General features: G+C 47.2%; 2 protein-coding genes across 8 annotated transcripts in view; one reads left to right on the plus strand and one right to left on the minus strand.

Moving 5' to 3' along the window:
- Nucleotides 1–17,678, minus strand: part of UBE2T (ubiquitin conjugating enzyme E2 T) — a 146,966-nt gene extending 129,288 nt beyond the window's left edge. The window contains exon 1 of the mRNA XM_086923129.1: nucleotides 17,394–17,678. The gene's annotated coding sequence lies outside the window, so the exon portion shown is untranslated. The remainder of the gene's footprint in view (nucleotides 1–17,393) is intronic.
- Nucleotides 17,679–17,881: 203 nt separating this feature from the next.
- PPP1R12B (protein phosphatase 1 regulatory subunit 12B) overlaps nucleotides 17,882–20,114 on the plus strand; it is an 880,212-nt gene continuing 877,979 nt past the window's right edge. For 5 of the 7 annotated variants that reach the window (XM_086923132.1, XM_086923136.1, XM_086923134.1 and 2 more), the window contains exon 1: nucleotides 18,294–18,684. In XM_086923132.1, the coding sequence (XP_086779258.1) occupies nucleotides 18,421–18,684 (264 nt within the window). In that variant the 5' untranslated portion in view covers nucleotides 18,294–18,420. Of the gene's footprint in view, nucleotides 18,685–20,114 lie in introns of all 7 variants that reach the window. The other 2 variants (XM_086923137.1, XM_086923138.1) reach the window with 2 other exon arrangements.

Consider the following 20,114-nt stretch of genomic DNA (forward strand, 5'->3'; position numbering starts at 1 on the left):
GCCTCCTCCTCATGACCACCCTCTGGATCATGGAAGAGATCGCTCCAGCTCACAAGACTTTTCTAACCACTGCACAGCCTACCACAATGAAAGAACATTACCTGGTCTCTCTTTCACCACAACTCCGAGAAAGACGTAAGGAGTTTTGGAACAACTCCTTCATGCAGTTGCTGCACCAACACAACCTTGCAGCCAATGCCACGAGCTGCAGGATCTGCGGGTTGCTACGCCACGCCACTGGACATTCTATCCCCTTCATTCCCTCGCCTTTCTCCGTTCATGGTTCCTGCCTTGCTTGGCTGATCCTCCTGCAAGAGAGCTACAAGGACAATACCACTTCCAGCAGAACTATGGCACACTTCTATCATGGGGTCTGGCAGAACAAAACAGGGAGAACTGCTGCCCCCTTTTGCCCTCTGACATCTAACAACTCTATTCATCTGGACATCCCTGCCAAAGAACTGATTGAAATGCAGGTGTTCAATAACCCCGCCAGACCCACCTTCTCCTACCTCCGGAAACAAAAAGCTGCCACTCTGACTGTGGCCCTATTTGTCGTCAACGTCTCGGGCCTTGTATGCATCGAAGGCCTCGGGACACAGCTGGTAGGCCACAGCGCTTGCCGAATCACCAGAACTTCGGACTCAACTGATCCACCCTCTTTTGTCACTTTTCCGAATATGTACTTTGTGTGTGGTACAAAAGCTTACACCTGGCTCCCCAAAGGCTGGGGGGGTACCTGTTACATTGCCTTCATTCTTCCACCGACCTATGTGGCTCCAGCAAACCACCACCGACAAAAACGAGCAAAGGACATTGAACAAGCCGACTCTACCGGAGCACAGTTCCTGGACACCATGAAGGGACTTGTTCCACTCTGGGGCCCGATGGCGAACAGCCGTGCCATCCGACATTTGACCCAGGCAGTTGAAACAACAATGAACATTACAGCTGGCATCCTCACGAACAATACAGCCGAGCTTCAGGCGGTCCGCTTGGTGGCTCTTCAGAACCGCCTTGTCCTAGATGTGGTTCTAGCGGATCGCGGAGGAGCATGCCGCATCATTGGGTCCAGCTGTTGCACCTATATACCAGACAGTTCACCCTCAGTGTACAAAGCCATTGAACACCTCCACAGACTTTCCTCAGAAGTTCACCAGGAACAAGAAGAATGGTCGCTTGGGGGTTGGTTCTGGATTACCGTGAAGAACTGGGGGTGGAGGTTATTTATGATCATACTGATACCGATTGTTGTAATATGTGGATTCTGCCTGGGTATCCAATGCTTGCCACCTCTGTGTGCACTATGTGCAAACTGTATCTGCCCTAAGACTCTGGACTTCGAAAAGGAATGCATGAAAGCATTGTACGATGTCGAGGTTAGGAATATAATGGGGATAGATGCCGACTAACAAGCTGGCTAGATATGTTGAAAAGGGGGGGGTAGGGAATGTTAAAATCTAGTTTGCGACATCAACATTATCGGCGCCATCTTGTCCCTTTTAGGCTCGTATGCGCGCGTAAGCGGCAGCCATTTTGAATGCCATGGCCTCTCTGCCCACTGCCGCTACCCAGCGCATCTCTCCCCCTGACCTCGTAAGCATCCCCCGCACGCTGACAGCCCCGCTCTCACATGCTTGGGCCATAAACCTCCCCTTCAGCGCAACCCTGCCTCGGAGCCACATCCCGTTCCCAGCTAGACACCTCCCTCCATCCCTTTCATGATCTCGTATCCTTTGATAAACCCCCCTTTCCTCTGTGCCAGATTGTCCTACTCTTTCCCAGGCCACCACCTGGCCCTGCGGATGCAGTTTATTGCCTCCATACAGTAGGAAGCTTCTCTCAAAGGATCCACAACTGATCAAAGCCCCCACCCCATGAGATCGGATCAGCCACACACATTCCGGGAACTGGCGGAATATCCAGCTGCGCTACAGTCATCACCTGTTGAGACCGGGGTGGGGACTTCTATTGTAAATGTGTTTGGGAACGGGCATGAAACAGGGATTCCGAGGATGTCTTTTCCGTACTTCAAAGTGTTTACAGGAATGCGTTACTGTAATAAAGATCATAAACCAGTGTATAAGAGGCCAGGCCTCAGAGATGCGGCTAGAGCACCTCGAGAAGATACTCGTCTGATTTGACGTGTTCTGCTCCGTCGGAATAAACTCCTGTTTCCTGCCTTCCAGTCTCCAGCGCCTGCCTCTTTTGATTGATAAATCTTGGATGGTATGAGAGGCGGCTAACGCCGGGCAAATACTTAAAGGTTCTTGGTCGAAATCGGCCCTACCTTTTACAAGTGGTTCCCAAACTGTGCGCTGCGGCACCCTGGTGCGCCACCAAAACAAGCCAAGGGCGCCGCGGTAGCAGATGCGGATCACAATCTATTCTGAATTACACCAACCTTTGGAATGCAGGCTGGGTGCTCAGTGCATGGTGACCACTAGGTAGTGCACTAGCTGTCTTGTAGCATAATAATTTATCATAAGTGAAAAAAAGAAAGGGTAGCAGATGTTCAATCCCCACGCGAGGACAGCAGGACAGGAAACAGTTTGGTATTTCGGTATTTATTATGAGCACAAGCCACTGGAATTGGCATCTCGTCTCAGAGGACATTCCCAAGTCGATGGAACAAGGACATTAAGATTCACTGTATTTTCAACAAAGAATCGTGGTACAGTGTCCAATGCCCACAGTGATGAATATTCTCATTCATTTGCGTTAATGTTCGTTTTTTCCAGTACTTATGAAGGACAAAAGATTGGGGCTGAATAGCCCTCACGTTACTATGTGATACCTTCACTGTTTGACTTTGTTAGCACTAAATGCGATCCAGTGTAATTCAATTCCAAACTGGTCGCTCCTTCAGGACTACAGTAAAAGGGTCTTCATTTCCTTACAGCACTACCGTATATTTGCCCATTATTGATAACACTGAGGAACACAGCGGATGTTGTCCGTTTTCATTAAAGAGGGGTAGGAAGGTTTTGTCTAAAACATATCTTAACACATCAAGATTAACCCGGAAGCGGCTGGAGGACTGTCTCATAACAAGAGGTCCAGTACTTATTCAGAACAACAGTTTTCACCATTATGCTTGTCCCTATTTGCTGATGGGTTTTTCTGGTGCTGGAGCCACATCCCTGGCTTTGTTCACACTATCTGTCCTGGCTTTTTACTCTGCCTTTCAGTTGAGGCATTTTGAGTACTGTAATGGGTGTTCGAATGCCTTCACTGCAGCCTACTCCCATTACAAATGTGCTGGTTTTTAGTACAATATTTGATGTATGTGTCAGTACAGTGAAAGACTTGCAGAAGTGAAGCATACAAAAGACTGACCTGAAGCAACGGTACCCTGTGGTTCAGAGGCATTGTGCACGTTTTTTTTCATCTCCATACTGTGGCTAGTGCTGCTGTTTTGTTGCGAATTACAGTGGTTTGTAAATAGGCAGACAGTATTTAACAGCATTAACTTTCTTAATTTGAGGTATGGCACCAGCAGTACTCTGAATGCCTTGGCATTCTTTTCATTGGCTTTACTACATGAATCCATGGCAACAAAAATAGGCTTTGTCTTTCTTGATAAGTAACTTTACTGGAATTGAAGTGGACACATGGAAGCCGTCCGAGTGGACTTAGTGTCCAAATAAAGCTCAGTGGTAGGCTACTGACCTGTCATAATGTGAAAGGAAAATCACAAAGTGAACAAGCCATTGCAAGATGCAAGATGCTCCTTTAGGAGCGATAGTTCGCGCTTTACAAATTCCGTATACAAATACAAATACAAATTCCACATTGAATTCTGTGTAGATCACTAACAGATGTAAGCCCTATGGTTCACAAACTGTGCGCTGCAGCAACCCAACGTCCATGGATTCGGCTGGATGTGTCCAGCTTCAGTTTGAACGCAGATGAACAGCAAACAGATGCATTCACTGCTTGACTCTAGGGTGCACAAATATTGTGAAAAGAGAGATCAGACATATCTTTGCATTGCAAGCACTATTCTCCCTACCTTTGTGGAAAATTAGATTTCGATGTTAACATTGCCGGCGCCATCTTGTCCAAACCTGAGCACGTAAGCGGCAGCCATCTTAGACACCATGGCCACTTCATACACTGCCGATCGCCTGCACGTCTCCCTGACCTCGCTAAAATCCCACGTGCGCTGGCAGCCCCCATGCACACATGCATGAACCATAAACGCATCCACAGCGCGACCCTGCCCCGGAGCCACTTCCCGTGCCGGACCCAAAAACCCTTTCATCTCTTTCACACGAGCAGCCCCTTTGATAACCCCTTCCCCTGCACCCGATTGTTCGATCCAATCCCAGGCCATCACCCAACCCTGCGGATACAGTTTATTGCCCCCGTACTGTAGGATCTCGCCTCTCCTCAAAGGAGCCGGGATTAATCAGTGTCACCACCCCATGAGATCTAACCGATTACACACCTTCCGGCTCCTGACGGAAGGCCCAGCTGCGCGATAGTCATCACCAGCTGAGGTTGGGGTGTGAATACGTGTGGAAACGAGCCTGAAGCAGGGATTCCAGAAATGTTTTACTGTACTTCAAAGTAATGTCAGGAATGTGCTATCTTGTAATAAAGTAATAAACCACTGTATAAAAGGCCAGGACACAGATGCAGTTAGAGAGCACCTCAAGACGATACCCTGTTTGTCCGATCTGACGTGCTTTGCTCCGGAGAAATTAAAAACCCGTTTCCTGCTTTCCAGTTCCCAGCGCCCGCCTCTTTATTTTGATAATTATTGAATGATTCAGAGGTGACTACCGCCAAGCAGTGTTTGAGGATATCTAGAGAAAAACTGCTTTTCCACAATCGGCATCCCAAACGTGGGGCCCATCAGCGACACGTGGGTCCAGTGAGAGAGGTCCTAACGACAGAGTGAACGACTGCAACGATCAGGAAGAGCTCCTGGCCGAAGGACCCTCGTCTGGCAGCCGATCATCCGACCTTCACCGGTTCTGGACGGACCTCTCTCGAGTGATCTACGGTCCTGACTGGGAGCCCTAAGGAGTGCCGCGGCAATAATGGAGAATAGAGGACGATCGGGCGCTTGAAGTGGAAGAGAAACTGTCTATACGGTCCGGGTAAGGTCGTGCAACACGACTTTTTGTTTGATTGATTGATTGATTGATTGTTCAGAAAATACTAGTATTACTTATTGATTGGTTCGTTTAGCCTTCATTGCTACTCGAAATATTTATTGGTTCTTTTTGAGATATTCTCTGTTTGCAAACAATGAAGAATAGAAATATTCTGACTAGTCTTTGCAAGTAGTGAAGGATAGGTAGTGCGGACCTTTGTCCACCATTGTTTGAGATCTTCACTTGTCCGATATACGTCATGCCTATCTTCTCCCCACTGATTGGTGGTTGGTTTAGCCCGGACCGTTTATTAGGAGGTAGATCATCCAGCTCCACTGGAAGGCACCCCTAATAAGGGCATGTTTACGAAGTATGGACTAGTTGCTATAGCTTATAGTAAGTTATGGCATAAAAACACTAAAAAAAAAAAAGATCGAGAAAGTCAGTGGCCACTGATAGGATCTTTTGACCTTGATAAAATAGAAGCGCTAGAGATAGCCCTTCATAAAAATAAAACCACGCCAACCATTCTGGATAGTCTCGGCATGTGGCGCAAAGAAACAACGCAACGCAGAAAGAGAGACGAAACAAGGTTCGACAAAGAGCTACGAAAAGCAGCTCATCTAGCCGGTAAACAGCTAGAAGGGGAAATCAAAGAAAGAGAAAGTTAAACGAACAGGAATCAGAAACCTCAGGCCAATGCCCTGTTAGAACACCCTCAGTGCTTTACCCTGAGCTCCCATCAAAACAAAGAACAGATGATGATTTACTTTTAGGTCCCCCAATCATCTATATGCCCCCACCCATCCTTTAGTACAGCACCTACAACCCCAGAGCCTAAATGAAGGTAGAGGCAAGGGCCTCGGTATCCACGGCCTCCGCACCGACCAAGCCTCTGGTACTAAATATTGTATCAAAAGAGGCCTCAAATAAACCCGAAACGAAAGAAAAACAACCAGCAAGAATCCCCCGCTTGAACAAAAGTGAACGAGCGGGCATCGATAAGATAGTTAAAACGCTAGTGGACCAAAAAGAAACGGAAGGAGTATATATCAGACATATGGAACTCATGTGCCGACAACCATAAACAACACTTTATTGTACGCTTTTGCTACCATACCCTCACAGCATACGAAGGTATAGAGATAAGGGACCCGAACGCCTTGCAACTCTGTAAAGGAAAATAGATATCGGGGATGAGAGTGAGTGTGATGTGACTGAACTTTTCTCGCATACGCTAGAACTCTTCCGCCACCTCACAGAACAACGACCAATAACCAAAGGCGCAACCCCTGTAACGATAAAACCCCCAGTAGAAAAGTTAGACACTATGATCCCCATAAGAGAAGCCGCTCCTACTGGGTCCCCCCACGAGGTCAGGGAAGTCATGATGATATCAATCACCAGGACGCTAAAGGTAGGGTAGTGTACAATTGGGTATACCAACCCTGGGATCGGTAAGATATCCTGACCTTCTGTAAAACCTTTCCGGATTTGCGAACAAACCCCACTGCCTTCTACACAGAATTAGGTACTGCCTTAGGATCGACAATCATGACCCTAGCTGACATAGACTTGTTCTTTGGGCTATGTCTGCCAGCTGACGTGTGGAAGCAAACCCGGAAAGTCGACCACCTTGAGCTGTTCGGACATACCTGGGGACAACTCTATGCCATAGACAAACAACGAGATCCTGGACAGAAACCCCTGAAAGCTATATTGGAACTCCCAAATAAAATCGTGCAGAAAATAAAGACTCTAATCCCCGAGAAAAAGGTAGACTGGTCAATAGTAACAGCTTGCCGCCAGAAACCCCAAGAAGATGTCTCCGAATATTTCTCTTGGTTCGAAACGGTGTTCTCCGATTACAGCCGTCAAGACATGACTACTGCAACCGGACATCACTTATTCGTGCAGAATTACGTTAAGGGTCTGTGGGAGTGCGGGCTTGATAAACAGGAGTGGAGCCTGCAGTAGTGGTTTAGAAATGGGTTTATTGATAGAAAGGGGAAGTGGTAAGGGTTCGGAAGTTTGGATTTCTTCTTCTTCTGACGATTCCTGGGATGAGCCGGGTGTACTTGAGGCTTGCAAAGTTGTTTTCTTGCCCTCTGATTCTTCTGGACCGGGATGGTTTTTCCGGAGGCTCATAGAAGAACAAAAACAGGCAATACAGGGGTGTCGTCAGAATGGTATTCTTTTAAACTTAGGGTTGCTTTTCCCTTCACCACACCGTTGTGACTTTGTCTGACCTCTCAGGGTTACAAGATGGTACCAAAGTCCTAATTTCATATAGAAACGAGGGAATGGTGAAATTAAGTGCCTAGGGTAGATTCCTAAAACAAGAGCGTGGGACTGGTGAGCTTTAAGTGCCTAAGGAGAAAAGTACGATGTGAATTTGCACGTGTACAGCTATTCCGACCGTAGTATATTGCCCAGTGCAGTCAACAGTGGTCTCTGTGCACAAAACAATCAACAGTGGTATAGATAATGTCCCGCTGTGCTCGACCCTCCCACTGTCTCTTTTCCACCCCCTCCCTCTGTGTCCCCGAACCGGTTACACTCACCGACCCCGCCGTAACTCTCTTCCGAGTTACGGCCGCCTTCCAGCCTCCTCTGGACACCACCAGTCCTCCGACCAGCTTTCCTCGTCGTCCGGGATTTCGGAATCCTTCCAGTCAGGTCCAGCGTCTACACCGCCAGCTCTCGCGTCTTCCTCTCCAGGTTCCGCATCTCTTTCACCGGGTCCCGCGTCTTCCTTCTGCTGCTCCGTCGCACCACCTCGTCCTCCTTCTTCTTCCGGTCTCTCCTCCCTGTGTTGACCCCGCACACCTTTCATTGGCTCTTCCTCTCCCCTTCCGGGGTATGGGGTTTGCACTTCCGGATCGGTCCGATGCTCGGCTTCCTCCTGCGGAAACACGGGAGACGGACATGGACGTTGTAGTTCCATGGAACTCTGCTGACACCACGGATGTATCCGGGTATTCCGGGTAAGTGCAGGTTCTTCCTCACAGGGTCTGTTGCAGGAAGTTTCGCAGAAACTACAGATTAGCGAGAGTAGTTGGGCAGCCCCAAAGCCTGCGGCCATCCTTCAGATGGCCCAATACTATGAACATCAAAAGAATGAAAATGATAGAGCCTCAGAGAAAAAGAAGAAAGACTTAAAGGAGCGAGTCATGATAGCTCAATTGCAAGGAGTAAATTTAGGGAAGGAACCCTAAAGAGGAAACTACCAGCAAAATGTCCCTAGAAATCCACCTCCTAGAAATAATGCACCCGCACCCTACACTGGACTTAGAGATTTAGGAGAGAACCAATGCGCATTCTGCAAAGAGTACAGACATTGGAAGTCGCAATGCCCGGACTTGCTAGAAATAAACAGAAACAAAGAGAATAGAGACTTAACAAACGTACCAAGAAATAGAGGACGCGGGCGAGGGTACACAAACACTAGCGACGAAAAACCCGGTAGAGTGAACACTTTTGACCGCCCCGACAGAACCAATACCAACAATCCGACTATGACAACGCTTACAACTTTGCATAGGACTGCCAAGGGCAAGGGAGGGATCCAGTCGAGCGCTATGTTGGCCAGCAAGGCCCTTATGTCACCGTTAAGGTCCTATGCAGAAAGTCTCCATTCCTGGTAGACACGGGAGCAACACGTAGTGCATTATCCAAACGACTGATTCCAAGGGCACCCTTGTCTGGCTCACACGTAACATCAATAGGTTTTGATGGTACGCCCTCCACTAATCCCTTGTCCAAACCAATCCCTTTTGATCTGGAAAATAATATTACCGACACAACATACCTTCTCTCCTCCAATACCCCTGATGCCATTATGGGTCTTGACTTGCTGAAACATTTTCAAGCAACTATTAGATGATCACCCGACGGAGTCAGTCATTTTATACGACAATCCCAACCTGCTCAGACCTTGCCCCTCACGACACATGTACTCCATAACTGATGTCGACATGTCCCTGCTTGACACTTACCTTCATACTCATGGGCAAAGGCCGACTCAGACGTAGGACGAATGATGATAGACCCAGTGCATGTGACTGTATGACAGGACGCGACACTACCGAAAATACCGCAATACAAAATATCAACCGAAGGCGAGAAAGCATTGGTAGAAATTATCCAGTTCTTAGTGAATGCAGGAGTTGTAGAGGTAGTAGTCAGCAACATTTGAAACAGTCCTATCTTACCGATTATCAAAAGGCAAGGAGAAGGAGATGAGAAAGCGTACCGCTTCATCATCGACCTACGAGAAATTAACAAAATAGTTGTGCCACAGTACCCCGTAGTCTCGGACATCACCACCATTCTAACCCTGATCCCGTCCACTGCCACCACATTCACAGTGATTGACCTCATAAACGCCTTCTTCTCCATACCCATCCACCCAGACAGCCGCTACCTTTTCGGATTTGTAGAAGCTCAGTATTTAACTGTGAAAATAAAAAGATCAATGACAACAGTGAAATAAACAATTCGCTCTCAGCACACTTGTTTGCAAGATTCAGTGGGAACCCAATCAGAATGCAATCACAATGCAATATACGTGCAGCACGGAGACCTCAGCAAAGCTTACTGAGTGCCCAATTGGCATGACAGTGCAGAGACATTATATAGGCAGAGAACTCTACCGGATGTGCATCATAGCATACGTAACCTGGATCAGGATATGTCCTGCTGGACCAATCAATGAAAGGCGATTGTGGCATGATACCCTTTTAAGGCTCGGAGTGTGTCTATACCCTAGTGTTGCTGCCCACCTGTCATCTATAAGAGCAGATTTGGGTTTTCCCCTAAAGGTTAAATCTGTGTCTCTGGTGTACGTGGACTTGGCAGGTGCGTACGTGACCGGCCAGGCCTGCAGGTCATGTCGACATGATTTACTGAAAATGGGCAGTTTTGCAATAGCTAGCTGGAAGCTGGCATGTTTATTCTCGGAAAAGCCTTGCGTTGCTTGCACGTTGCAGCTGACTGAGACTGACTTGCACACAAAATGGAGCGTGCAACCATTTTGTGGATTTCTGTTGGTGTCTTTCTTTAGTAGCTCAAAGAAGACTGTAGGCCTGAAAACATATGTATTTGGTATCATATAAAATGTCTGCTTCGTCAGATTTACCCTAAAATCCCGCTCATATAGATTTTGTAGAGCACCCCAATGGTAAACACCGAAAGCCCGAGCATTTATAGCCAGGCACTCAAGAGACAGTTAGATGCAGTTCAGTTACCGCACTGAGTGGTGTTGATACAGTATGTAGATGACATCCTTCTAGCAGCCGACACTCCGTTCGCAGTCACAGCCACCATCCGACTCCTACATTTCCTTGCAGAGAATGGTCACAAGGTTTCCCGAAAGAAATTACAGTTGTGCAAACGCTAAATGACATACTTAGGCCACATCTTCTCTAAAGAAGGGAGGAGACTCATGCCCGACAGAATCCAGACCATTTTGGAAACCCCCATCCCTAAGAACCAGAAGGAAGTCCGCTCTCTGGTAAGCCTCACCTCATTCTGTCGACAGTGGTTGCCGAACTTCAGTCTCATTGTTAAACCCTTACTTTCCCTTCTGGCCAAAGATGCTCCCATCCCACTCCCTTGGACCCCCGAATGCCAAACTTCCTTCAAAGAGATACGAGATGCCCTTTGTTCAGCACCCGTTCTAGGAACCCCAGACTACTCCAAACCCTTCTCCCTCTACATCCACGAAAGGGAGGGATGTGCATTATCTGTCCTAACGCAATCCATTGGCCCCAAACAACGCCCTTGTGCTTACTTCTCTGCCACTCTTGACCCCGTAGCCAGAGCTTTACCAGCCTGCCTACGAGCTGTAGCAGCTGCCACTGTCGCAATAAGACAGAGCGAAGGAATTGTACTTTCGAACCCCCTTACAGTGTTAGTACCGGATGCTGTTGACACCCTCCTGAACCAGACCAAGACTCAACACCTGACTAGCGCACGACTGACTGAATACGAACTGACACTATTGGCACCACACATTACCTTGAAGCGATGTACCACTTTGAACCAGGCTACCTTGTTACCACAACCTGAGAACGACCCCAATGTCACCCCCCTGCAAGACTGTGTGACCTTCACTGACGAACAGACTAAGAGTAGGGTAGACCTCCGAGACTCTGCCTTCCCAGACCCTGACTGAGAGCTATGGGTAGATGGCTCATGTATCAAACTCCCCAACGGCACCACCTCAGCTGCATAAGCTGTTACCACAGCCCGAACTGTTGTTGAAACAGCCCGCATTACCCAACGATCCGCACAGGCGGCAGAACTAATTGCCCTCACACGAGCGTGTATTTTAGCAGCAGGGACGACAACAAACATATATACGGACAGCCAGTATGCCTTCGGGGTGGTTCACCATTTTGGGCTTCTATGGAGAGAAAGGGGATTTCTGACCTCACACGGCACACCAATCTTACACGGTGATCTAGTCTCCGGTCTGACTGAAGCAGTCATCCTCCCCAAACAACTGGCCTTAATCAAATGCCAAGCACACAAGAAAGTGACGGACAATGTAAGACAGGGAAATGCACTGGCCGACATCACTGCTTGAACCACAGCCGAAAACAGAACGACAACACGAATGTACGTGACCAGGTCACAAGCAGATAAATGGACAGATGCTAGGGAGACTGTAAAAGACATCCAATCGACAAGTACACCACATGAACTGACTGAATGGGCACGGTGGGACTAAAAGACGATGAAGGCTGCTGGAGGATGAAAGACACGGACAAATGGTTGCTGCCCAATGCTTACCCGATCCCCATACTGACCATGGCACACTCACCTGCACACATAGGAACTGCCCCTATGATTGAGCTAATCACCAGAGTATGGCACAACGACAAAATATCAGACTCAGCGAAGCACGTAGTTCAGTAGTGCATGATATGCCTACAACACAACCCAGGGAAAGGGACTGTAGTACCTCGGGGAAGGTTTGGCGTCCCTGACCATCCCATCGAAATCAACCAAATGGATTACATTCAGCTAGAGAAGTGCCATGGTATAAAATACGTGCTAGTGATTGTGTGTGCGTTTAGCAAATGGGTGGAAGCTTACCCCACTCGTGACAATACCGCTAACTCCACTGCCAAGGTATTGTTGAAGGAGTTTTTCCCACGCTACGGCCTTTGTAGGATTTTGTGGAGCGACAATGGCCCCCACTTCGTAGCCAAAGTTATCCAACTCATACTGAAAGGGTTGGGTGTAAAACAGAAATTTCACGCAGTTTTCCACCCCCAATCTGCAGGCCTGATAGAACGCCACAACGCCACACTGAAACTAAAGCTAGCGAAGATAGTTGCCACCACAGGACTGAAATGGCCTGATGCCCTCCCACTGGCATTCTATCAATGCGCTCCACTCCAACCAAACACCACCTGACTCCGTACGAGGTTGTCTTCGGCCGGCCTATGAATATTTGGGCCGCGCCAAAGCCAACATCCATCCATGATGTCCCGGACATCCTAATGTCTGATTATCTGCACAAATTAACGAAAACACTAACTATTATCCACCAACAGGTGCAGCAAGCCATACCAGACGCATCCAGGGGCCCCGGACACGACATCCGACCTGGGGACAACGTGTTGGTCCGAAATTTTAAAAGAACGAAAAGCTTGGAACCCAGGTGGATGGGACCCTGGCAAGTCTTGATCACTACCCGAACTGCACTTGGAGTAAAAGGAAAACTACATTGGCTGCATGCACACCATTGTCAAAGGATATCCTCAACCCTAACAGCGACCAAAAAGGTGGACACCCAAGAAGAGCTCCTGACGAAAGACCGACCTGCCCTAAGCTGTTACCCAGAAAAAGACACTTGTATTGGCAGAATTTCCCAATCCCACTGTGCCATCCAGAAAAGGGTACAACTTGCGATGAAAGGAGAGTGCTTCGGCCAAGCAGACCACTAACTAAGTCGAAAATCTCAGAGCGGTAGCTAACACTACAAAGGCTACCAGGAGAGACGCCAGACAAAGTATGTGGTCCTGCCAGTCCCCCAGCCTCTTGAAGGTGAGGGAAGATCCCGGACGTCCGAAGACCCATCGTAAAGACCCCAAGACTACCAAGCTGCATAGCACAAAAACAATGGCACTCTTCATTGCCTCCCTCGTCGGCCTCTTACTCATGGTCACAGTCTGGATCGTGGAAGAAAGTGCTCCTGCTCACAAGACAGTGATACCCACTGTGCAGCCCACCACCAAGAAAGAACATTATCTCATTTCGCTTTCACCCCAACTCCAAGAACGACGCAAAGAGTTTTGGAACAATTCATTCGTACAATTGCTGCACCAACATAACCTTGCCGCCAATGCTACAAACTGCTGGATCTGTGGGCTGCTACCACATGCAACTGAACATTCCATCCCCTTCACCTTTCTCTGCACATGGATCCTGCCTTGCGCCTGGCTGATACTCCTACAAGGGAGCTACAAAGACAATGCAACATCCGATGAAGCAGTTGCACAGTTCCACAATGAGTTCTGGCTGAACAAAACAGGAAATACCTCTGCTCCCTTTTGCCCTCTGACTTCCAACACCACTTTTCAAATGAACATCCAGGATAAATAAAGAATCGAAATGCAGGTGTTCAACAATCCAGCCAGACCCACCTTCTCCTACCTTCGGAAACGGACAGCCGCAACTCTGACTGTGGCCCTATCTGTGGTGAACGTCTCAGGCCTTGTCTGCATTGAAGGTCATGGGACGAAAATCGTGGGTCACAGCTCCTGCCGCATCACAAGGACTCTGAACACTGCTGATCCTCCATCTTTCGTTGCCTCTCCGAACATTTACTTTGTCTGCGGTACAAAAGCCTACACCTGGCTCCCAAAGGGCTGGGGAGGCACCCGTTACATTGCCTTTGTCCTCCCCCCCCCCCAACATATGTTGCACCAGCAAATCACCACAGGCAGAAGCGAGCAAAAGACATAGAACAAGCAGATTCCACCGCATCACAGTTTCTTGATGCAGCAAAAGGACTCATTCCTCTCTGGGGTCCGATGGCAAACAGTCGAGCCATCCGTCATCTGAACCAAGCAGTCGAAACAGCATTGAATATCACGGCTGGCATCCTCACGAATAATATAGCCGAGCTACAGGCGGTCCGCCTGGTGGCTCTACAAAACCGTCTTGTCTTAGACGTGGTGCTAGCGGATCGTGGAGGAGCATGCCGCATCATCGGATCTAGCTGCTGCACCGGATAACTCACCATCAGTTTTCAAAGCAATTGAACACCTCCACAGACTTTCATCAGCGGTCCATCAGGAACAAGAAGGCTGGTCACTTGGGAGCTGGTTCTGGAGCACTTTGAAAGACTGGGGTTGGAAGTTATGGATGATAGTATTGGTACCTTTTTTCATAATATGTGGTTGTTGCCTGGGGATACAATGCATACCGCCTCTGTGCTCTCTTTTCACGAACTCTATATGCCCTAAGACTTTGGACACTAAATCTGAACATGTAAAAGCCTTGTATGACAGAGATACAAAACATGATGGGTATTAATGTAAATTGACAAGCTGGCTTAAGCATGTTCAAAGGGTACACTGTGGAAAATTAGATTTCGATGTGAACATTGCGGGCGCCATCTTGTCCAAACCTGGGCCCGTACGAGCACGTAAGCGGCACCCATCTTAGACACCATGGCCACTTCGTGCACTGCCAATCGCCTGCACGTCTCCCTGACCTCGCTAACATCCCCAGTGCGCTGGCAGCCCCCATGCACACATGCATGAACCATAAACGCATTCACAGCTCGACCCTGCCCCGGAGCAACTTCCCGTGCCGGACCCACATACCCTTTCATCTCTTTCACACAAGCAGCCCCTTTGATAACCCCTTCCCCTGCACCTGATTGTTCGATCCGATCCCAGGCCATCACCCAACCCTGCGGATACAGTTTATTGCCCCTATACTGTAGGATCTCGCCTCTCATCAAAGGAGCCGGGATTAATCAGTGTCACCACCCCATGAGATCTAACCCATTACACACATTCCGGTTCCTGACGGAAGGCCCAGCTGCGCGATAGTCATCACCTGCTGAGGTTGGGGACCTCCACTGTGAATACGTGTGGGAACGAGCCTGAAGCGGGGATTCCAGAAATGTTTTACTGTACTTCAAAGTAATGCCAGGAATGTGCTATCTTGTAATAAAGTAATAAACCACTGTATAAAAGGCTAGGACACAGAGATGCAGTTAGAGAGCACCTCGAGACGATACCTTGTTTGTCCGATCTGACGTGCTTTGCTCCGGAGAAATAAAAAATCTGTTTCCTGCTTTCCAGTTCCCAGCGCCCGCCTCTTTATTTTGATAATTATTGAATGGTTCAGAGGTGACTACCGCCAAGCAGTGTTTGAGGATAATCTAGAGAAAAACTGCTTTCCACACCTTCATCCCAATTATTTTCAGGGATTAAAATGGTGCACTACAGAGGTCGGGATTACTTACACTTATACAAACACAAAAGAAAATTTTGTAATGGGGAGCCGCGGCCAATTGGTCAAGGGAGCCGTAGATGAAAAAAGTTTGGAAACCACTGAGCTAACCCAAAGCCCACGCTATGTATTGTATGAAATAGGTCTGTGATAACAAAGTTTAAAGCTGCCTATAGGGGATACCCAATAAATGTGTTAAAACATCTGTCCTGGAGGGGACATAAAAAGAAATCTAAAACGCACTCCAATGAGCTATGTATTAGCAACTATATAAACAGCTTAGTAAAATAATAAACAACAGCAAAAATCAAAAGACCCCAAAAAATAAAAATACCTTTCCCCCTCCGACAAAATTATTATTTCCCCACCCAACCCTATACCAGGATTAACACAGAAACTGCGGAGTTAACAAGAATTTCTTCTGCATCAACTCCTGAAAAGGTGTCTAGAAAAACAAATTCCATTGCAGCATCAACCAAATTAGAAATAGAAGTAAGAATGGCATGAAGTAAAAAGGTATAAAGTGACATAACATGCCAAAATCAAGACCAAGCCTAAAAAATATTTCTTGAATCCAGATTTGTATGCTTTTAGATAGAAAGTATGCCAACTACTGCAGGATTCTAAGACATATATAATGTATGTGTAATGAAAGTAACCAATTACTAAAAAGATGTAGCCTCAAAGTTTAACCATGGTGATACTATGGAGATTATTGGTCATTTAAGATAGAGCATCCGTTTCAAGGTGAGATATATTTTAAGTGAATGCCCTGAAGTAAGATAAGTGTTATTACCTTATTTGTGACCTTAAATTTTGAGGGATCAGGGAAGGAGCATGGGAAGTGTTCATGTCTGTGAGCTACTCAGGTCTGTGAGCTACTCAGGGCCAAGAAACTCCTGCATCTTGTTTAGTATTTTTTCAAATAGTTGGGGGAGATACACATCTGTTAGCATTCCCATAGAGTATCTGGATATTTTTTATATATGCAAGGATCAATTCCTCCAGTGGATAGCGCAGGGACTTAAATATCATGGCTTTAGATACTTGCCACTTTTGGGATTACTTTACAGCACGAAAAGTAATCGCAAAAGTGCCAAGTAGAAGGCACCCAGTCTATAATATCAGCTCCAATCTTCTACTCTTGTTTGTCCTGTGAGGGAACATTTGGGGAATAAAATACAGGACAATTAGCTCCCCACAGAAGCTCTTTGCAGGCAGCGAGACATAAACCACAAATGCAGTACAAACATGTAAACTGCAAGACAATTGGCCGCACTGTGTAGTACAGCGCATTCAGAGCACAATAGGATTAAGTGCCATCCTGGATTGTTAAAAGTTGCATCATCCCACACCATAGTAGCACCTATCTCGTTACACAGATTTATCTAATGCATGGTTTGGTCCATGATAAATATTTCCAGGGCCTAAATTAAGCATAGTTGAAAAAAAATTGAATAATTTACAGTAAAGACTACACTGTTTGAGGCTCATCATTTCCTTCTTCTAATATAACAGAAGAAAGAGGGAGACAAGGAGCAAACTAATCAAGAAATGACTGTCTTGGGCGACTTACATTTGTATGCCATTCCTATATGTTAAGTCAAGACGTCCTCAAATTATGTGCGGACCTGAATTAGGCTACTAAATTGTACGGAAGATGCAATTAGTTAGATTTTCCTTCTTGTGGAGAAATAACTAACTTTGTCAATTCGCGATAAAATCGTTCAATTCATTAAAATGTCACACTTAAACACAGCCAAAACATAGAAATGTAACATACAGGCAAACTGTAAACACGCACCGTCCTCTCTCACATGCCAGAATTGCTGGTCCTATATCTCTTAGAGAAGAAAAAAATATCTCCGGATTATGTAAACATACCTTCCAGCCCCATTCACCACCCAATGTAACAGCCCGTTTTGTGCGCCAAGTCTAAAGACCGGTCATGCAAACAAAATGAAGTCTAAGGAAGTTATTTCGCTCGTTGTGCCTAAAGGGACGTCAGGGAACAAATGAGCATGTCATCACCGTTGGTCTCTGACGGAGTCCACTCGCCTCGACAATCGTAGAACCAGGGCGCCAAATGTTCTAACGAATACCTCGGACCAATAAATGTGCAGACAAATAAAATACAGAACTGCGCATGTGTACTTGTAAGTCCCTCAAAGTCGGCCATGTTGAAGTCAGTCAAAAACTACTTGCGTCACATAATTGCGTGAATGAACTAGAATGCTAAATGCTATTTACGGATGAAAAGCTGGTCAGTCGCGGGAGTCATACTTCCTGAATCAAGGACTCTGAAATTCACAAAGGTGCAATTGCTAGGCAGCTGGAAATGTCAATAGATTTCAATGTTGATGACGAGTATTTTAATGGTGACAAGTTATGAAACATTATAATACGCCCATCTATTTTTGACAGCTGTGTCATCAGATCATCGCTGTTCCTATTGTAGGCATTTTAAAATGTGGATTAGAACTAGAAGCAGCAATTTGGAAAAAATGCTACTTGCAGCCTTATGCTCTAATGCGTTTTAGAGAGCCGGGATGCTATTCGTCCATAGAAAATATATTAAAGGATCAACTTTTTCCCAAATAGGAGCAATATTGTGATGCCTTCCGGTGTACCCAGTAAGCTATACGACGGTGTTTGTTGGAGTCAGATGATATTGGCAACAGTAAAGTAGCCGTCTCAGATTTCCCGAGGTACATCAGGAATAGTAAGATGGCGTCAGTCGGCTTCCCGAGATGCTTCGGGAACAGTAAGATGGCAGCTGGGGAGCTCTGAGTGTCAGTCGAACGGTTCGTGGGTCGCGGCTCCCAGGATGTCAGAGCCGGAGCTGGGGGTACGGCGGGCCGAGTCTGCACGGGCACGCCGTGCCGAGCAGCTGCGGCGCTGGCGGGGCTCTGAGGCAGCGTCGGCTGCCCCGGAGGAGAGCGGGGAGCGGCGGCCCCGGGTGCGTTTTGAGGATGGTGCCGTATTTCTAGCTGCCTGTTCCAGTGGGGACACCGAGGAGGTGAAGCGGCTCTTGGCTCGTGGGGCGGACATCAACACTGCCAATGTGGACGGGCTGACCTCCCTGCACCAGGTGAGAGTGCGTGACAGGTGGAGAGTGCATCTCTCTTAGAGGAATTGCACTCTAAACGGGCACCTAAGTGAAAATGATTCAAGAGCTGAAAAGGCATATAGCTTGAGTATTTTAGCCTTTGCACCTGGTGTGTCTGGTGGTAGCATACCCCACACCAGGGAAAGTGGGAGTTTGCTTTCATGTTCGCGGTACTAGCTTTTAAATAAGAGCTGTGTATGCTCAGAATGCGAATAGCAATACCTGCAAGTCAATGGAACAATACAGCTGAGAGATGCTTGGCATGTTTATAAAATTAGGGACAAGTCGCCTGACGTGTGGCGACTGTCGAGGAATGTATCAACAATGGGGACAGTGGCAGAAGTATGCTGGGCTATAAAAAGAAAATGGATCTGGCTGTAGAGTTGATATCGGAATCAAACTAAAGATATGTTAATCAGCAGCGGTTTATATTTAGAAAGTGGACAGCCGATGAAGGGATGCTGCTTAAGCATTATAGGAATGTGGAACAGTGGTCATAGATGTTGATTACAAACGACACAAGGGGCAGTTTTGCTGAAAGATGTTTTTTAGTTGACTTACCAGTGGGGGCACCTAGGGGATACGGTGTGCAAATCTAGGCCAGTTTACATGAAAGATGCGGCAGTGTGTATGTTTGTGGGATGGGAGCGTACAGTGGTACCTTTTTAAGACCATGTGTTAGCCAGCTGAGTTTTTTGCTGTGTGTATTTATATGTACATTTACGACCAGGGAACGGTCTGCAGGTGTAGGTTTGTGAGTCCTATATAAGAAGCATTATGGCCCCTTTGCAGATGCAGAGTTAAGCATATCATTACTAGGGGTTAGTTTGCACGATTGTGGAATACGGCGAATGGAAGGTGCTGGCTACTAATGGATGATGAGGTGTGTGTCTTTGTATAAATATGTATGTATTTTAAGGTTGGTGGGCAACCTGTAGAAATTATGTGTCATTTATTAGGATTGGGCAGTCGGAGGCATCCGTTTAAAAAATGGCCAGCATGTGGTGGTTATCACTGGAATGAAGAAATTAACAGATGCACCAAGTATTAAGTGTGGTGACTAGTCAACTATTGGTATTTTCTTTGCAAATATCCCACTTTCACCCAGTGGCGTCACTAGGGGGGTGCGGGGGGTGCGGACCGCACCGGGTGACACCCTCACATGGGAGTGACACCATCTGGTTGCGCCCCCGCCCCCCCCAGCAGGCCTCTGTACATGGCACCCCCTGCACCGCACCTGAAGGCCTCGGAGAGACTCGATCCACTTTAAAAACAAAAGCGAACCGAGATATTTTCTCACCTATTCGAATTAAAATGTTCTCATTAGATAAAGTTTGAAAAGTGTAGTAATGAGGGGCCCCCGCCATTTATATGGAAAAAGACACAGTGCTAAAGAGGGAGGGGGGGCGGGG

The sequence above is a fragment of the Lissotriton vulgaris genome, chromosome 5 (genome assembly GCF_964263255.1).
Source record: "Lissotriton vulgaris chromosome 5, aLisVul1.2, whole genome shotgun sequence".
Lineage (NCBI taxonomy): Eukaryota > Metazoa > Chordata > Amphibia > Caudata > Salamandridae > Lissotriton > Lissotriton vulgaris.